General features: G+C 45.5%; 1 protein-coding gene across 2 annotated transcripts in view; it reads right to left on the bottom strand.

The window, feature by feature from the left end:
- The window catches only part of LOC126533189 (uncharacterized), a 112,835-nt gene that overhangs the window by 35,501 nt on the left and 56,716 nt on the right, over positions 1-20,618 (bottom strand). For both annotated transcript variants that reach the window (XM_050180461.2, XM_055071633.2), the window contains 3 exons: positions 17,547-17,684; positions 16,637-16,736; positions 11,545-11,663 (listed from right to left, as the gene is read on the bottom strand). In XM_050180461.2, coding sequence (XP_050036418.1) covers positions 11,545-11,663; positions 16,637-16,736; positions 17,547-17,684 — 357 coding nt within the window. The remainder of the gene's footprint in view (positions 1-11,544; positions 11,664-16,636; positions 16,737-17,546; positions 17,685-20,618) is intronic.

The raw sequence follows: 20,618 nt of genomic DNA, 5'->3' as shown, positions 1-20,618 counted from the left end.
AAAGTCTTTATGTGAGCAGCGTAAGTCGTCTGATTTTCCCTTTATTCAAGCCCCAGAAGACTACCTATGCAAAGCAAGGCGATGCAACCATTTTCTACTGTTGCAGCGATTGCGCGCAGCGATACAAAGCGCCCCGAGTGTTATGCAATGCGTCTCAGTTTCAGAAAAGTTTTTATTACGAGCAGCGTAAGCCCAGGAGGCTGCCTATGCAAAGCAAGGCGATGCAAGAGTTTTCTGCCGTTGCAGCGATCGCGCGCAGCGATAGAAAGCGCCCTGAGTGTTATGCAATGCATCTCAGTTTCCGAAGTCTTTATTGCGAGCAGCGTAAGGCCCAGGAGACTGCCTGTGCAAAGCAAGGCGATGTAACTATTTTCTACTGTTGCAGCGATAGAAAGTGGCCCGAGTGTTATGCAACGCGTCTCAGTTTCAGATCCAGCGAAAGCGTCATCTCGCGTGGACCAGCCACAACGTACGCAGTGAAAGAAACTGCTTCGTGCAGTCGAACAGGGCCCGCAACAAGAGATTCAAAAGCGCGTGGGTCATGCAGGAATGTTAAGGTACTATCAGGAGCTGGGAGCGTGCACGCGTGTTATACTCCTCATCTGGTAACTCTGTGCGCTTCTGAAACGGCCTTGTTGCATTCGCTATATTTGACGATATTTTCCCCTGTCAAATTTGGCAGGCAGTCTGGCAACACTGACCCGCAAAGGTGGCAACAGACTTCTACCACACCAGTCAGAACTATGCCAACTTGTGTTTTGGGCACAAAGGTAACATTGCTGTGTGCTTTGATGGCACCTGGATGATGCGGGGCCATTCTTTGCATATAGGAGTAGGTGCAGTGGTGGAGCTGTTTACCGGTTACATCCTGGACTACATCATGCTTTCGAACTTTTCTTTGGGGTGTAAGGTTGGACCCACACCTGACTCTGATGAGTATGCTGGGTGGAGGAAATCCCATCAGTGCCAGAAGAGCACTGATTGCAAATCTGGCCAAATGGAAGTTGAGGCTGGATTGATCTTGTTCCAATGTTCTTTAGAATGCAACAAAGTACACAACCATGCTGGGTGACGGTGACAGCTGTACTTTTAATGCTATTGAAGATGCCAAGGTGTACGGCTTCGCAGATGTACAGAAAGAAGATTGCATTAATCATATACAAAAACATATGGGTGCAGCGCTTCAAAACCTGCTCCAGAAGCACAAAAGTGAAGGCATGCGGGGACTTGGTGGGAAGGGGAGGCTCACAGCAGACCTCATCAACAGGCTGAGTGCCTATTATGGTCGAACACTCAAGTCTCACTGTGGTGATGTTGACGCTATGCAGAGAGCGGTAATGGCAACTTACCACCATGTCACGTCAACCAAGAGCTGCTCTAATCACAGCCTATGCCCAAGGTGCAAGGATTCTTGGTGCCGTCATAATGCGGCAACAGCAAAAGGTGAGCCACAACCAAGGCACAAGTATAATTTGCCAGCGGACGTGGCAAAGGCCCTTTTGCCTGTGTATGAGCGCTTGGCAGATGGAAAGCTGTTGGAGAGGTCCAAATGAGGGAGAACCCAAAACTCCAATGAATCGTTCCACTCGGTCACCTGGAGTATCATTTCCAAAGAGCAGCATTTCTCCCTTTTTGCTGTGGAGGCAGCCGTTGCAGAAGCAGTGCTACGCTTCAATGCTGGAAATAAATATGCAGCAACAGCCACTCTTCAAGAAATGAATGTGAATGTAACAGACTCCGGCTCAGAAAGAGCCAAAGAAAAAGACTTGCGTTGCACCACTGCTTCCAGGAAGAAACGGGCATTATCACTGGGCCTCCAGATGATGGCAAAAAAGAAGCACCAATCTGGGATGCACCCAGATTATTCCCCAGGTGCATTCTTGTAATGTGAGGAGCTTTTGTTTTCATAAAGGTGCTTGAAACCGTTTTTCTTTGCTTTTTCAAAACTACAATTGTGATGCAGCAGAAGCTTGATGTGGGCGAGTTGGTTTTGCATACTTGATGAAAAGAGCGCTACGAAGACGCGGACTAAAAGAACACGTACGACGGACAAGGCGCTACTTCTAACTAAATGTTTTTTTTTTGAAGAAACAGGACTTTAAATAGATGCAACCAAGAATGGCCCATCGTGACATCACGACCTCTCTATCTCATTAGAAAAGCTACCTCTTTTTCGGTAAGCGTCACTGAAGGGCAACTAATACACGTGCCCTCGGCCTTTGCAATGTAAAAAGCTTCTAATATCTCCCGTTCTAGTCTATCTCTAGACCGTGCCAGAAACCTGGTGTCGCGAAGATACGGACGGCAATTGTGACGTTTACAGTGTTATGCCAGATGGCCCCCCGCATTGTTATTTACGGCCCAATTGTGCTCACACGCCCTTTCATTAAAACACCGTCCGGTTTGACCGATATAAACCTGTTGGCAACTTAGGGGTATCTCATATACGACATTACTTTTGCAAGCAGTGTACTGCGCTGCATGTTTCTTAGAGCATGGTTCGGGTTTTGCTTTTGTCATCATAGGGCACATCTTGGCCAGCTTACATGGTGCACTGAAGAGAAGATTAATACTGTGCCTTTGTGCCACCTTCTTGAGGTTGTGGGACACCCTGTGCCAATAAGGAATCACATGTAATCTCTTCCTATCAAATGGCTTTCTTGTGTTAGTGCCCTCTCTTGCCTGTTTGATCTTTTGAAGAACCTTGTCTCAAACGCTAGATATCAAGAGTGAAGGGAAACCGGCTAGGCGTAGCCTTGAAACTTGGTTATTGAAACTGATTTCTATTTTGTGGTTGCAAGATTTGTTTAGCGCTTCTTTTAAACAAGTCATTGCAACTCCTCGTTTTACTAGCTTGGAGTAAACAGTGTCGTATGAAATTAGCTGCTTGTTCATCAGAGTGAGATTGAGGTCCAGAAAGCGAATGCTGTTATCACAAGGCCTTTCGCACGTGAAGTTAAAAAAAAAAAAATTAAATTATGGTGTTTTACGTGCCAAAACCACTTTCTGATTATGAGGCACGCCGTAGTGGAGGACTCCGGAAATTTTTGACCACCTGGGGTTCTTTAATGTGCACCTAAATTTAAGTACACGGGTGTTTTCGCATTTCGCCCCCATCGAAATGCGGCCGCCATGGCCGGGATTCGATCCCGCGACCTCGTGCTCAGCAGCCCAACACCATAGCCACGTGAAGTTTAGAGCCTCCAATGCATTTCTAAATGTGTTAATTATCGATTCTACTGTGTCATCTAGCCTAGACCCCGGAACGTCGTTAACAACCACCAGGTAGTCATCGACGTACCCCATTATGGAAGGAGCACATGACTGAATCAGCATGCTGTTTACACACTTGTCAAAGGCGCTGAGAAAGATGTCTGAAAGAATGGGAGCGAGCGACGATCCAATGCAAATGCCCTTGCGTTGTACATAGTGTTGGTTTTTGAAACTAACGACAGTGGAATGAAGATAAAAGCTGAACAGTTCTAAAAACTGGCCACTGTTCACTCCGGTTGCACAACTGAACCTAACTTCACCAAAGTCTTCGATTTTGTTCCTAATGGCACTGAGCACTCCGTCATGGGGAATCGCATAATACAGGTCTTCAACGTCCAGTGAAAACGCATACACATTGCTCCAAGTTCCTTGTTCTAAAGTCGGCACGACTTCTCTAGAGCTCCGCACAAGGAATGGGTCATCCAGGGGTAACTGGCATAAATGGTGCTTCAGGTAGTGCTCTACTTGCATCTGCCAAGTCTTCTTCTCAGAGACAATAGCCCTAAAGGGGCAATCAGGTTTGTGGGTCTTGCCGGAGAAAAAAACTTCCAAGACGCCTACCTCAGCCTTGTTGGTCGCCTTCAGAAGAGCATCCAGGTTGAAGTTTTCAAGCAGCTTGATCGCATTGGCTTTTTGCTTTTTGTGGTTGAAATCCACGGCCTTCAAATTCTTCTCAATCGAGCTGATGGCCCTCTCTCCATAGGCGCCCTTGGAAAGGATGACGAAGCCATCCTCCTTGTCCGCCTGTACCGCGACGAGGTCATTTTGCCGTAGGAAGCCCGTTAACTTCTTGAAGGGTGGGTTAGGGGTGGATTTCGAACGCACGGTCCGCAGAAGGGTATCCACCGCGTCACTGGTAGCTTGATCCTGCTCTGCCTCGCCAGCGCAGTTTCCAATTCTCCGGGCCATAGCGAGTAGCTGGTGCTTCTTGGACGGCGGTTCAAAGCTGTACTTCGTTCCTTTTTGAAGTAGACTCCTAACGTCGTCTGGGAGCACAACATCACCGAGTAGTGTCACTTTTGTTGTCACTTTGGGTCCTGTGCAACGAAAGCAAGGATCAGGTTGTAGGCGGCCGAGAATTCGCCCAGTCCAAAAGGATTGCCAAACAAGTGACTGAATTCCCTTGGCAAAGGTCAAGACTAGGCCTTACAAAGCGAAGTCGGCGAAACATTCAGCCAACAAAGCAGCTACAGCCTCAGTTGAAGTCGGGAGCGGGGCAACATCAGCGCTTGCGGGATCAACCTCGGCAGCGTTTTCGTTTAGCCGCTACTTTTGCTGCGACCTCCATGTCCATCAATCGAAGCATTTTGAAACACTGTCAATAACAAGGTACTAAGGTGGCGTCTTCCAAGGCGTCTATGAGAGAGCCCAGTGACCCTGTGCCGTTGCGCGTCTTTGTGGATGCACACCGCCAGTTCTCGCGAGGCCCAGCAGGCGCAGAGCGGGGCACGGAGGAGGAGTCAGTGCTGCAAATGCGTCATTGATGTCGAACTAGCCAAGCCGCCACATGACTACGCCGCTACGTTCAAATGGCGCCCTCAGCGCGATTGATGTGTTCAGATATAGCGTGCAGCAGTCGAGAATGCCCATCGCGCCACCACAATCTTTGAGGTTGTTGTGGGAATGCTCGCCGCCTATCAACAGAGCGCACGTGGTCTGGGGTGGCGGAGTGCGATATATCCACATTACGTCCGACCCCGTTCGACATAAAAAAATTATCAATGCATGAGATTTTCCGGGTGATATAGAAAGTATTCATATATGCAATAATTCAATATATTCATGTTCGATACATCGACGTTTGACTTATACAGTGGAACCCCGTTCATACGTTTTTCACCGGACCGAGGAAAAAAACGTAACAGCCGGGAAAACGCAACAGTGAGGAAAGCTCCGAAAATGAATGAAAAAAGTGCAGCTTCAACTATAAACAATTTATTTCCACAGAGTGCGCTTAGAACTTGAAAATGTCTAGAATGGTGGCTTGCCGTTTCTTTCGCTCGCTAGAAATCACCACACGTTTCTCAATAGCCTGCAAGGCCGCGTTGCTGTCAGCGTCGCTGTGAGGTGCGACGTACCTGCGGAGGAGGTCCAGAGCCGCGACGGCTTCTCCAAAGCTGGGATTTGACAACTCCTCGGCATCTTGCGGCTTGTGCTCCTAGTCGTCACCGCGCAACGGCAATGGCAACGGACGAATGGATATCCGTGGGAAATTTTGCCCTCTTTGGCGTAATCATGCTAACGATTGTTTAGTATTGCTGCGGAGCGCGCGCGTCCGAGCAGCCCGGTTGCGCGAGAAATGTAAACAAGAGAGGAGAGCTGGCCCGATAGGCGGAGCAACGCCATGAGCAACGCCAACTTCTGGCTTCCCTTTAGCTATAGCTTCACGACGAGTGACTCCTGCGTTTCCTTCCTCCATGAGTCGACCCGTTCAACAAACCATGTGGTAACCGTAATCACAGTGATGATAGTGAGAGCATTTTTCACGAATGGCCACCTAGTGGCGGCCTTTCGAACTGGCATGCGGCTTCTTGCTGCCAGTTCCATAGCCAAGCCCGGTCAAAACTCGTCAAGAGCCAAAATGGCGGTTGGAGCGCGTTGCCTACTTTAGCCCAGGCGGGTTCGGGTTGCGACGCATCATGCGGGAATGTTTTCACAGCTACTACGTAACAGCGGGGTTCCTTATACATTGGATCCTATGGAAGCTATGCCGGGACCGGATGAAAACAACGTAGCAGCCGGGAAAACGCAGCAGTGAGGAACGTAACAGCAGGGTTCTACTGTGTACAACATTTTCCACTCTATAACTGAACTGAACAATAACTGAACAATTCCACAGCTTATACCCCCCGATATTATGGGAATCAACCCAATACAGTGCAGTCCACTTATAACGATATCGAGAAAGACAAAAAATATGATCGTTATAACCGATGATCGCTATATCTGGACTGCAGTTATTAAAAAAAAAATTTTTTTTAAATAAATGCGGAACATACATTTGCAGCTCCTAACTCGAATTCGCTACTTGCTCTAAAGAATAGATGATGTAGAAAGTAGGCCGTGAAAAACAAACTGTATTTCTAGTGCCAATGACCGTGTTAAGGGTTAGGCGCGCCGAAATAGTCCGAAATCTGGACTTGATTTTGAGGCAGCTTCAGCTTCACAAGCGCAGTGTGCATGGATTCCAGCTGCTGCGTGAACACTGGCGGCAGTCCTTTAGCATGCTTAAAATCAATGAGTCAATCGACGACAGTGCACTTTGCATGGACATCGAGGTCAGGGTCAAGAAGCCACTGTCAATCTCGTTGCCACTGTCACTGCTGCTGTCGCCACCATCGCACAACTTTGCCATCTGTCGAGACAGCACATCTTCGGCGATCGCCTCGTCGGTGACCTCATCGCAGAACGAGGCAGCACTGTTTGCAGTCAAAAACTCCTCCTTCGACGCACCACCTGTGTCACCATAGCTCGGTTATGTCAGCGGCTTCCACCGTGTTGGTCTCAGTGGATTGGGGAAGTTCGTCCTTACGCACAAAGCCCGCCTTTTTGAAGCAATTTGTGATGAACCACTGGTAAAGCGCCTCTTCAACCTCGGCGTACAAAGGGTCTCTAACCCTTTTCCGCTGATCGGCATGGCCGCTGATAGCTCCTGCCTTCACAATCGCAGTGCTCCCGGTTTTCAAGATGGTTGGTATCGTTAACTGGGCGAGCTCATACTTCTTCACAAGGGCGCTCACCTTGATGCCGCATCGAGAGTCCTGCAACATATCCATCTTCGTGTCAAGCGCCACAGCTTTGCGCTTTGTCGGTGCCATCTTCCGAACCGTTGGTTGCATGCTGCTTCGGTGGCGTCAGCCTGCTATCGAGAGAGAGAGACGCGGGACGGGCGTCACCGTGCCGCTTTGCTTGTCGCTTTTTTTTTTCTTTCTCTCTCTTTTGGAGCGACTGTGGCCAATGTGCATGAAGCAGCTAGCGCCATCTTGTGGCGCGCTGCGCATACTCAGCTATTATCCGGTACGCGGGCGGGGCGGGACGCGCTGTGCGGTAATGGCGGCAGATACGAACTTACGGAGGTAAACATTGCCTCTTCTCGACATCGTTCGTTTCAGGGAACTAAGCAACGCAAATGTTACGATTATTTGGCACGGAAAACGCCGTCCAGACAGCAAAATTTTGATGGTTATATCCAATATGCAGTGAATAACCTATCGTTATAAATGATTTTTTTCCCCATAGACCTAATGCATAAAATGACACTCTCATGTCGACCCATCGTTATAACCGATATATCATTATATGTGGTATTGTTATAAGTGGACTGCACTGTAGGTGTAAGCGACGAAGGAATACTTAGTCTTTTGCTCAAACTAGACCCAAAAAATCTTCGGGACCAGACAACATCCCCAACCCTTTTCTTAAACGATATGCAGAATGCTGCAGCAAATACTGTATATACTCGAACCTAACGCGCACCTTTTTTCTGATAAAACGGCTCCAAAAATTGCATGTGCATTAGAATCGAGTACAACCGTAAATCTGCGTTACTATATCGCCATCGGCATTTGAAAAATGGCCGCCTCGTATGCACTTCTTGCCTAGCCGCTGTAGCATCCTCCATGTGCATACCTCCATGTTGTACATGTAACCCGGCGCTGGTGTAACCTAGTCTACCACCTGTCTTTTCATTTTCTGTGTTTATTCAATCAGCATGGAAGCGCCGACTGCGAAGACACGCCGAGTACACCATGATGCCACATTTAAAAGGAAAGTTATCATGTGCGTGGAGACGAATGGAAATTGGGCCGCATCACGGGCGTTCGGAGTTCCCGAAACTTGCGTGTGGCACTGGTGCAAAAATAAGGAGAATATTTTCGCCAGCAAAGCAACAAGGAAGGGTTTCAGTGGACCGAAGCAAGGCCGATTCGCCGAAATAGAAAAGCTGCTCGTGGAATACGTGCGAGAGCAACGAGCGGCACAGCGGCCTGTGACGACCGATCTGTTCAAAGTACGGGCGATTCAGTTAGCCCTACAGATAGGGCTAATGTGGAGCGACTTCAAAGCAAGCAGGTGCTGGCTATCAAATTTTAAGAAAAGAAAAGGCTTTTCTCTTCGAAGGCAGACAAGGATATGCCAAAAATTGCCAGAAGAATATGAAGAAAAATTGCGCAGGTTTCAGCGGTACGTTTTGAAGTTGCACCGTAGAAACGGTTACCACTTCGGCCAGATTGGAAATGTCGATGAGACGCCGCTCTACTTTGACATGCCTGCCACCACAACCGTTGAAAAGAAGGGGGCGAAGCAAGGGCGCGTTTTGTCTTCTGGCCACGAAAAAACTAGAGTCACCGCAATGCTTTGTTGCACTGCGGATGGGCACAGGCTGCTCCCGTATCTTATCTTCAGACGGAAGACGCTCCCGAAAGGTATCGTGTTTCGGAGTGGTATGAATGTGTGCGCAAATGAAAAAGGTTGAATGACCATGAATTTGGTCACTGACTGGATTGATAACATTTGGCGGAAGAGACCCAGTGGCAGTTTGGGTCTGCGTGGGATGCTTGTGCTTGACGCGTTCAGGTGCCACCTTGAACAGCGCATCAAGGACAAGCTGGCTGCATGCAACACCAACCTTGTCGTGATACCCGACGGCATGACATCGCAGCTCCAGTCGCTCGATGTTTGTTTGAACAAGCCAGTTAAAGATAGAATTCGGGTGCTCTACACTGAATGGCTTGTCAGTGGCTGCCACGAATTCACGCCCGCCAATAATATGAAGCGTGCCTCGCTGCAGGACTTTGCTGGATGGGTGAAAAATGCATGGTGCACGAACCCATATGCCATGGTCAACAAGGCCTTTAAAAAGTGCGGGATTTCGAATGCCATGGATGACAACAAGGACGAAATACTTTGGTCTGTTGATGGCGATAAGGAGTTGTCCGATAGCGACGAGAGATATCTATTGCCCCACGCGACTCGTACCAGCGCAGTGAAAACCTTGGTGGCAAGGTACGCCGCTTCCGTTTGTGTTTTTATTAATCGCAACTTTAGTGTATTGGAATAAATCTGTTTTTCCAAATGAAAGAAAATAGTATTTCTATATGAAACCATAAGGTGTGCGGTATTGTACTCTTCTTTTTTTTTGGTCACGGAAAACGAGTGCGCATTACAATCGATTGCGCATTAGAACGGAGTAAATACGGTACCTTGGCTGGTTGGTTTCCTCAAATCTCTCGCCGTATCAAAACTTCCAGTCTATTGGAAGAAAGCTAAAATACCACCGATCTCCAAAGCAGGAAATAGCGAGGACCCTTTAAACTTCAGACCAATATCGTTAACCAGCACGTCGTGCAATATATTGGAACATATAATCTTAAAACACTTAATCATTTTCTTGGAAACAAATGGCATTTTGTCGTCTAGCCAGCACAGGTTCCATAGGAGATTATCGACTATAGCACAACTAACAGAGGTTGTTCATAATTCAGCACTGTCTATTAACAACTGCGCGCAAACAGATATTATACTACTAGACTTTTCAAAGGCCTTTGATTCTGTATGTCATAACAAATTAATTGCAAAGCTCCGAAATTGTATTGGAGATGGATTAATAATAAATTGGACTAAAGACATTTTAAGTGGCCATTCCCAATACGTCCTGTTTAAGCAAGTACCATGAGAAACACTGCCTGTCACGTCTGGAGTACCACAAGGCTCTCTTCTGGGGCCTTTGTTATTTTTTATTTTTGTTAATGATGTCAGAGACAATCTCTTGCAACATTAGGCTCTTCGCTGACGACTGCATTATTTACAAAGAAATTAACAGTCATTCACGCCACCTTGCACTAACTGATTCCTTAAACCATCTCTCGAACTGGTGCAACATGTGGTAAATGTTGATTAACCCTCGAAATACAGTATGTATGCTGATGATGCGAAAGAAATAAGCTATCAAATATGATTACAGCATTAAAGGCATTAAGCTTCAAAAAGTGAATGAACAATAATATTTAGGTGCCACGATTGCTTCAAACCTCAGATAGGATGTGTACATTTCTAATATATTACCCTACTTCAGTTGCTCTGTGCAATCTGTTTTACCTTCGCAGATGCCTCTGGCTGGCCCATCAATCTTTTATTCTGTACTACCTATGTTAGACTGGTATTAGAATACACTAACCCAGTACGGTTTCCTTATACAGTCAATAACATTAAAAAGCTAGAAAATGTATAGAGGAAGGCTGCAAGATTCATCTGCAACAAATATAAATGCACTGATTCTCCCAAAAATATGTTAACCAGCTCTGGCCTCCAAACACTTGAGATTAGAGCAAAACAAGCGTGCCTTGAAATGTCTTTTTCAGCTACTTCCCAACTATTATAATATTGACACATCATTGTATACATCAGAATCCCGTGTAACCTGGCACAAACATTCACACACACTGAAAGAGTACGCTTACCACAATGACACTTTCAAACACTCTTTTTTTTCCCCTTGCTGTCATGGAATGGAATTGTTTAGATCCCTCGGTTACTAATGTGAATCCATTATCGGACTTTGCCTCTAAAATAGAAAATATCATCTGTTAATGCAGCAATGCTCTCAGCCCCAGAGGCATTTCGCCATCATTGGAAGCATATTAGTGGCCGAGTGCTCACAACAGAGTGCTTTCAGGTTTACTGTTATCTGCCTGTGTACCACTCCATTTCGTGTATAATTTCTGTTATCTTCTGCTGTTTACTTTGTGTTATCTGAGGTTAAAAATGTGTACTTTGTATATTATTTCTATTATAAATGTGTATAAGTTATAGGCATTACAAGTGCGTTGTTCATTGAATTTCAGCTCGCCATTCATTCCTAATTATTATTAAGGAAAGTTATTGTGCATACCTTTAACTCTTATACCTTTGTGATGACTGTCACTGCATTGGATTCCTGTTCCTGTTTTGCCATGTGGTGCTGATGTAATATTATACCCACATGCACAATCTGTATGTCCACCCGCTATGGTCTCGGAAAGAGACTGGCAGTATTGAAAATAAATAAATAAATAAATAAATAAATAAATAAATAAATAAATAAAGGGAAATCAGACATCCACCCGTTCGTAGCAATTTGTTGAGCAATGTGTTACTTCTCTCCACCTTGCGGGTTTCCGCAGAACTACTACGTCAAATAAATAAATAAATCATCAGCTGAAAATTATAACTGTGGGAAGGTCTACTGGTAGCTTACTTAAAAACAAGGGAAAGGGGGGGGTACATTGCACTTACGCTGAGCCACCTCACGCAGGGAGACTCCACGGCGGAATGGGATGATGTATCGATGTGTGCGGCTTCCAAATTGGCGGTCATGCAGCCCTTGGCCCGCGTCAGGCTTCTGGCGTCGCTTCCTGGAGAAGTGGTGATGCCACACATACTGTAGCCAGTTTGATGCAAGGGTGTAGAGGTTGCACTAACAAAGGTCCACAGGAGCCCATTAACCATGCACAAAAATGCTCACCCACAATGGCTGCACATCTTACAGCCCTAAGCAAAATACTGTACAGTACAGACCACATATAAAGTAACCTCTTTAGCACAGGACTGGATACAATGCAGTCTTTCCCGACTCCCTTTAACCCTCCCAATAAAACTCAATGTATACACGTACCACTTACAGTGCAGCCGTGCAAGACGAAACATTGGTTATGGTGCGGCTGCCTGAAAATCCCGCAGACAAGTGAGGCAGCGAGTGTGCTTCTCAGTGAGGTGCGCTAGCTGAGGGGAGAGCAACGCGAAGGAGGAGGACGAGACGCAGAGTGAAAGAACAGGGAACGAAAAAAAAAAATAATAAAGAAAATCCACGGTGAGCTCCATGTATGGGCTCTGCGGCTATGTAGGGGTTGAACGGGCGTTGGAGAAGCTGCAGGCGCTTGGCAGCGGCACGCACTCTGTGCTAACTGGTGCGCATTGTCACTCTTTAGCTCTTCGGTTTGTGTATAGCCAACAAATTTTTTTAACACGGAAGGGGTTGCAAAAATATGTGAATAAACGGTGGCAGGCTGAAAAAACGAATGTGAACAATTTCACAACGGTCGATGCTGCAAGTGCTTTTCGTGTTCCCCTGTCACAACCTTGACTTAGCGATGCTGTCAGTTTCTGCTTTTTGCAAATTCAGTTTGGGGCATTAGTTTTGTTCACCACACACAAGCTTTCGTGGTAATTGATGGCTGAACTTCCGCGAACCCAAACTCCACTTCATGCACACTGCTGTCAGTTCAGCCTGGCGCGTGATTGCATGCCTGATCTCTATATAATTGCCTACAGGTATGAACATGTCAAGGGCGAGCTTTCTGTGATGGCATGCCGCTTGACAATCTTGCCAGCTTAGCCTAAGTAGCGTGCCTCATCGGGCCTCTGCACCCAAAGTTGCAGTTTGGTGCCGAGTCAATAAAATGCTTTGCTGTGGCTATACAGCACTTATAGAGCAGAGGAACCACCTTGACAACGAATATGGAGCACGGGCAGCACTCGAATGGTTGCAACTTGGTTCCCGATAGCCATGTTTTTTACATTGTGCGCACGTGGATCAGTCTTAGAAATCGACGGGGCACAATTAGGGTGTCCGAGATTTCTGTCACTGTTCTACAGTGGTTCACTAGAGTCAGTGCCACAGGTAAGTCCGAATAATTAAGCAGGTCTGAAAAATTTGTTGAAAACTCTATAGCACTTTCTCTTTCTGTGCTACTTTCTTTCATGCAAAGACTGCGGCTCCTCGGATGTTACCTGTTAAATTTTTGAAGTAGTAGCTAACCGCGAATAAAACCACGGACATAAGGAAGACAGACAAGGACAAGCGCCACTCACAACTGTTTAATGGAAGGAAGGATAGTGCATATATATATATATCCTCTTGTTATGCATGCGCCTACCAAGCAGAAGAGTAGCCGGTACATGCACATCAAAGGCGGTTGCGCAAGAAGTTAAATTCGGCATCCAGTAATGTGATAGAAGGCTCACTCACACATCTATCTCTATTCTTCTTGATAAAGAAGGCCTCAAGAGCAAGCCTGGAAGAAGCGTTGCCGCTCCTGCCAAGAATAGTTGTCGCAGAAAATCGAGCGTCGCAACCACACGCGGTAACATGAGCCACCAAATGTGCGCCCTTATCCTCTTTTTTTCTTTAGTTTTTGCGCATGTTCCCTTAAACACAACACAACGCTCAGTTTGACCAATGTAGAGCTGCCCACAAGGGTGCAAGGGAATTGCGTAAACAACCCCTCTGGAGCACTCAACAAAGGGCTTCTCATGCCTCGTGCGGCAGCCCCGCCTGCTCTTACAGCAAAGTCGAGAACACAGCTTCGAAAGCTTAAGCATGGTTTTTCCGTTGACATAGAAGATCTATTCTACTCAATTCCTCAGGACAAGCTTCTGGTTTTCTTAAGGGAATGTATTGAATACAACGACGTAGGCGACTTCCAGAACTCAGCTGGCCTTTCAGTGGACAGCTTTTTAACATTGCTTGAGTTTTATTTAAGTGTGACTTTTATTCTTTACAACGAGCAGCCATATCTGCAACGTCGGGGAGTGTGTATTGGGTCTTGTGTTGCTCCTATTTTGTGCGACATTTTTTTGTCTTTTGTTGATAGGTCTTTAGAGCAGGTTTTTAATGGGGGGCAGGTTTTAAAAGTTTGTAGGTATGTTGATGATTTTTTGGTGCTTTTAAACAATAAGGGTGACTTTACATCCCCTGCTTTTATTTCAGAAGCTTTTAACAACCAAGGCCAAGGGCTCGTTTTTACTCATGAACTTCCTGACGACACAGGCCTGCAGTTCCTAGATTTAAAACTGTCTTTTGAAGTTGGCCACGTCTGCTGGTCCTATCAACCGCGAGCCATGAAGCAATTGCTGCCGTACGATTCTGCACACTCTAAAGTGGTGAAGCGAGCAGTTGGTAGTGTTTGCTTGGAATCGGCTTTGCGGAAATCGTGCGTACACCAAATGCGGTCTAGTTTTACCAACCAAGTTGGACGCCTTTTGGCAGCTGGTTACCCTTTGACGGTCGTCAACGCTATAGTAGAGTCTCTTCTGCAAAAAGTAAAGCTTGGAGCACGAACGGCGAGAGCAGAGGTCAAACAACCGAAGGTAAGACCAGAGGTTATTCCCTATGTACACAAGGTGTCACACAACCTTAAAAAGGTTGCTAACCGTCATGGTATTCCTCTGGTTTTCTCTGCGCCCAACAAGCTTTCGAAGCTGTGTTCTCGAGTGTGCTGTAAGAGCAGGCGGGGCTGCCGCACAAGGCATGAAAAGCCCTTTGTTGAGTGCTCCAGAGGGGTTGTTTATGCAATTCCCTTGCATAAGCAGCTCTACATTGGTCAAACTGAGTGTTGTGTGAATGACCGTTTAACCCTTTCGCTGTCACGGACGTACCGGTACGTCTTCGCGCTTCCCCCCCACAGTGTCACTGACGTACCGGTACATTCTCTATCGTGCATTCAAAATTTCGCGCCTGAGCGCAAAAGCTGGTGCTTCTGGAGTGGCTGCGCCATCTGTTGAATCTTTCTACAAGTTCGTATTTTCGCCCCGCACTGTGTTGGTAAATGTATTGAAGAGTACGGTGCGACTGCCACTCTCCCCTCTCACTTTGCTGAGTGGTGCGGGTGCTCCGTGTTCGCTGGATCATGCATCGCACGCATGTGGTTATGGGTTCAAGGGTTGTTCTGCCATCTCCGCTGGTTTGAAGGTTTTTATTTTTCTTCTGTTGGTGTGTCTGCTATGGCGGGTCAAGTTTAGGGGCTCGCGCCGTTGCCCCTCTGAAAAGGGACCGACACTTGACTCGAGTGCTGCTTTCGCTCTCTCGCGGCACCCTCACTTCCGGCTTGCAGCAGTAAACGTAAAGCCCCTCAAACTTTCTTTTAGCCTTTTTCCACCTCCCTCTGTCTTCTTGATCACGCAAAGTCCCATTTCTCTCCGTTGCGCGGGCGAATGAAAGCGCATCCTCCCTGCGCGCGGTTACTTTCGGATGGCTGAGCACGCGGGACCTTTGCTTGCTCATTAGAGTGGTGGCTCTTCCGATTCAGAATACGAGCCGAGCTCGGATTCGGACTCGGACAGCGTCTCATCCGAGGAAAAGGCGAGTTCCGCATCGTCAGATACGGATGTTGAACGGATGTTATAGTCAGGCTGATGATGATGATGATGTTTACTAACAACAGCTGCAGAACACTGAAATGTGCATATTCCATTGACTATGTTATTTGTATACCAATTATAATCAAAAATAAATTGCTATGTTCATTCCCTGTTATGCTCGTTCCCTGAAACCAAGCCAACACTGGGGGTGTGTCATGGACAGAAAAGTCCGACAGCGAAAGGGTTAAGGGAACATGCGCAAAAACTAAAGAAAAAAGAGGATAAGGGTGCACATTTGGTGGCTCATGTTACCGCGTGTGGTTGCGACGCTCGATTTTCTGCTACAACTATTCTTGGCAGGAGCGGCAACGCCTCTTCCAGGCTCGCTCTTGAGGCCTTCTTTATCAAGAAGAATAGAGATAGATGTGTGAGTGAGCCTTCTATCACATTACTGGATGCCGAATTTAACTTCTTGCGCAACCGCCTTTGATGTGCGTGCACCAGCTACTCTTCTGCTTGGTAGGCGCATGCGTGACAAGGATATATATATATATATGTACTATCCTTCCTTCCATTAAACAGTTGTGAGTGGCGCTTGTCCTTGTCTGTCTTCCTTGTGTCCGTGGTTTTATTTGCGCTAAGCTACTACTTCAAATATGGACGACCAAATAGCCCAACAATCAACTCTTCTACCTGTTAAACACTTGTAAGTTTAAACAGATGCAAGCATCCCAGTAGTATGCTTCGATTCTAGAATATGCACGGCTGCTTTTTGTACATGTTTTGCATATGTGCAGCCTTTCAAATGTTCTGTGTTATAGTGTGGTACTGCTTAGAGTGCAGATAATTGTGACACCAGCGACTTGCATTATAAGCGGTCTAGACTATGACAGATATTGACTAACTGGGTTTAGCACCCTAAACCACCATAGAGGCTAACAACAGATGCTGTAGCCCAATACCCCAAATAAAGTACTGCTGTGCCTTGTTGTCTATCATCTTTTGTGCAGGAAAGCAGTGTGGCAAAACAAATGATGTCTCACCAAGTAGCTCCTATTTAAGCTGTACTGTACTAAAGAAGCACAGCCCCCATTTTTATTTATAAAAATATCAGCAGCCAAGTATGCAAGCATCTTTTCATTTTGACTCCATCCAGAAACTCAAACCGAGACATCGTGTTCACCACTGCGGAGAGTAAGGACCAATTTTAAATGATAAAAGTGTCTGTGTAGAAACCTGTGGTACGTACATGTATCCCAAGATAATGCAAGCGATAAGGATGGCTGCTGGTGAAATCCTGAACACTGACACCACCCCACCGTGAACAGGTCGCTGTAAGCCTGAGGAATCTGCAGAACAACACAAGTGCCACTGCTCACACTGATCTGTACAGCACATCTAAAATGAGCAGGTACACATAGCTGGGAAAAACCCGTAATATCTACGAAAACCTTACAGTAATAATGGTAGGATTTAGCATCTAATAAGAGCTGCCCAGTGACATGGAAAAAACACTGCAAACAAGGAATCTGGATTGATTTTGAACACACTACACATACAAATCTGCAGCATGTCAAACTTTCAGGGAAGCTGGAAGAAGGCAAACTATGACATTCTCGTAGTCATTAATGGTAGGGTGCACTATCTACCACCACAGCCGAAGACACTGCATTAACTTTTTTTTTTTTTTAAACATCTGGAATTCTACATTACATAAGGCTTTTGAAGTTCATCACATCTTATGGTGGCTTTGACTACCAAGTCTTATTCCAAACTGTCATTCAAGTAATCCAAGACTCTAAGGCCCTCTTGTTATTTCTGCAATCAAAGTTGTTCAAGGTCATTCCTGAAGAAGATGTAGACTCTCTGCAGAGTGCAGCCAGCTGTCAAATGGAACATTACTTTGTATCGCTCACATTGCTAGCACCCTAGCTAGAAGTCCTGGCTATGTCAATGCACTGCACAGCAGTGCAGAAAGGTGCCCGTCACGCTAACTGCACTCTACGCAAATGTACCCTCTAACAGTGGAACACATGGTATAAACTCTGTGCTAAGACAACATTTCGGGGGTGTGACTCATTTTGATCCATGCTGGATCACATGAATACCATGGAAATCCCTGTACTAGCACCAGGTTATTGCAAACAGCACTGACCTACCTGCGCATCGCCAACCCCAAGCAGTGAGTTCTGTGTGGTAGCCTTGCCTGCAACGGCAGAACCTGCCATCGCAAACAAGGTGTCGGTCACGTATGAAGCAGTCATAGTTGGTGTAGCACAGCAGCAGGGGAGGGTTGCCTGTAAAGCACGGCCACCCAGCACATCATCATGCACACTCAGACGCCCCTAAAACTTCTGCTTGGCTTTCTGGCTGCATGTCGCTTCTACTATATTATACTCAGTTTTACAAACACTTTAACTCCCCAAACTTTACACACTCTGCCACCAATGTTGCTAAGGATGAATCCTACACCTTCGCAGGGCACTATTCTTTGCACTGCTCAGTGTTAATGAGTGATGCACATCAGCTCATTCCACCGATAAGTGCAAAAATTGCTTCGACCTCCCTGCATACCACAGGCTGGAAGTGGTCAAGGGAGCTTTAGAGCAGCCTGGTAAAGTTCAACATAGTGAAATACAGGCAGAATAAGAAACAATGCTCTTTAATAGACTTTGTAAAATACTATGAAGTTACATACCGGATGTGCCAACTAAATGCGGCCAAGAAAAAAATGAGTGAATGAACGGCACCCACTGTATGTTTGATAGGCCTTTGTTTGTGCTAATCATGAGCATTTCTTCTTTGTTCCAAAAAAATAACCAATGCTTAATTAACAAACCTTTGTTGACTTACTTAATCAATAAGGTCTAAATACCATATGAAAGAGAAAAAAATATACAGGCATCCAATTTAGGAAGATTTCCAGATTTTTTTCAAAAGACAGAAAGCATCCAAGGTCGTCAGCAGGAATGTAATGATTGTGCAAAATCGCAGCGATCGCTGCGATTTTCCGTCGAAATTGCGTGGAGAGCTATTTCGCCAGTTTGTTTTGGGAAATGGTTTCTCACTCAACAAGTGTAATGCGCGGAGACATGGATTGCCGAATTCAGTACGTATGGGAAGAGAGAATAAAAAACTTGTGCTGCAGATGCCATTCTCCAATTTCTGTGCATTCATTGACATGCTACGCAGCAAATGAAGTGCATTTTCACGTTTGCCTCGCACGCCCTTGCGACTTGGGTGTTCGATCCACACGAGATGACATGGCCTTTTGGGGTTGTCAGAATTTGCTTTTGTTGAGTAGGATACACAAATCGCCGCGTACACAACAGCTTAAATAATTTCAAGCTCAGCAAGGGCAAACAATGAGAGAGCAAAGTACCTGAAGTTTCAACGTTGTGCTGAATGCGGTACCGTTCAGTTGCATTTTCTTGTCGGTTTTCAAGCGTGAATTTCCCGATGCGTTTTGAAAGGTTATCTTACCTCACTTGCTTATTAAATTTGACAGAGCAAATGTGTACGCTATCGTAATGAATCTTCTACGATAGCATTAACTCTGGCTTGAATGAACAGCATCGTTAATTTGTTTTAGAATATTTCATGGACATTGCATCCGTTCTCTCAAGAATATTTTTCCTTGCAGAGAAACCAATAAACATTGAACATGTTGTACACTTTGCATCCTTACTGCAGCTGTATTAGCATTTGCTTTGAAAGGTAATTAACTCTACAGCCAGTAAATTAAGTAAGTTATTTACTTGCTATAGTGGCACAGTGTCAACGTACCCTCCTGCACAGTCATCTAAAACTCGTGCAACAATGCGAAAAGCAGGCAAAAAGCCTGTTCTTGTAGAGATGAAACAGTAGAAGACGACACGTTAAAGGAAAGTAAATCAAAACTGTGCAATGAAGTCAGCCAGTTGCATATCTTCCTGTGAATCTATGACTTTTTTAAGTACATACAGTTCTTGCACATTCACAGCTAATCACGTGTGCAGAAACATCCATGCCTTACATGTTTCTAATAAGTTCGTGATCACATATTTTAGCGTGTAAACCCACAAACTGATATCCACTGTGATTACTACCTTTATAAGTAATGAAATACCATGCTACTTGCAAGAACATAGCACCCTGGGATTTTAAGAAAAATTTGTGCATTTTAACTATACACAATATGCAGTTTATTCAATAAAGGACCACAAACTGCTTTTTTTGCAATGACAAACTTATTTCAAGTTTTACCTACATAACAGAGGAGAAAAAGACATCTTTAGACAAAATTATTAAATGGAAAATGAGACACCCGGCTGTTCATAACAATTGCTACAAAGGAAACCCATACGAGTTCCTTGAAAGAAAAGCCCCACAGTTGAAGAAAAATTTGTTCTCGTCTGGGACTCAAACCCGAGACGACCACCTTTCCGGGGCAGCCACTCTACCATCCGAGCTAACCAGGCGGCTAGTAGATGGCAGGGCGAAGTCGAATTTGTCAACAACTCTAAGCAAAGGCAAGTGTTTGACGTAACAGATTTTCCCTTTATTAATTACTTCTCTCCATGTTGCGGGTTTCCACAGAACTAATACGTCAGACAACAAAATTGTTGTTCAATTTATTCACCTGCCACTGTGGCTATAGCATTCTGCTGCTAACACAAGACAAGGGGTTGAATTGCCACCCATGGCAGTTGCATTTCAATGGGAGTCATAAGTAAAAAAAAAAGCTCTTGCACTAGAATTTAGTTCATCATCATTTATTGAACCCTTAAACTTCCAAATACTATTGCACAGGGGGGCATGCTTATGCAAAATCTAACACCAATTGAAAGCAAAGGGCACAATTGTAAAACAAACATCTTTTCTGATACTTCGAGTGTGTAAAAATTCGTTTCATCAATATGTACTGTTCAATAGCACTGCACAAACAAGCATGATCAGGCATAGTAACCTCAAATGGGACACCCATATTAACAACATATGCAACAAAGCTTTCAAAAAACTTTGCTTTCTACGCAGAAAGCTAAAGAAGTCCCCTTCATCTGTCAAGCTGCAAGCTTATCATTCCCTCGTACGCGCAGTCCTAGAGTATGCTTCCATGTGTGGGACCCGTTCATTAATAAGGAAATTGACGAACTTGAACGAATTCAGCGCCTGGCTGCACGGTTTATTTGCTCCGATTACAGAACATCATCAGTTTCTGGCATGTTAGGCCAACTTGTACTAGATACGCT

This window comes from Dermacentor andersoni, chromosome 7, assembly GCF_023375885.2.
Source record: "Dermacentor andersoni chromosome 7, qqDerAnde1_hic_scaffold, whole genome shotgun sequence".
Lineage (NCBI taxonomy): Eukaryota > Metazoa > Arthropoda > Arachnida > Ixodida > Ixodidae > Dermacentor > Dermacentor andersoni.
The sequence above is the reverse complement of the archived record's forward strand: the minus strand, read 5'-3'. Positions and strand labels throughout refer to the sequence as shown.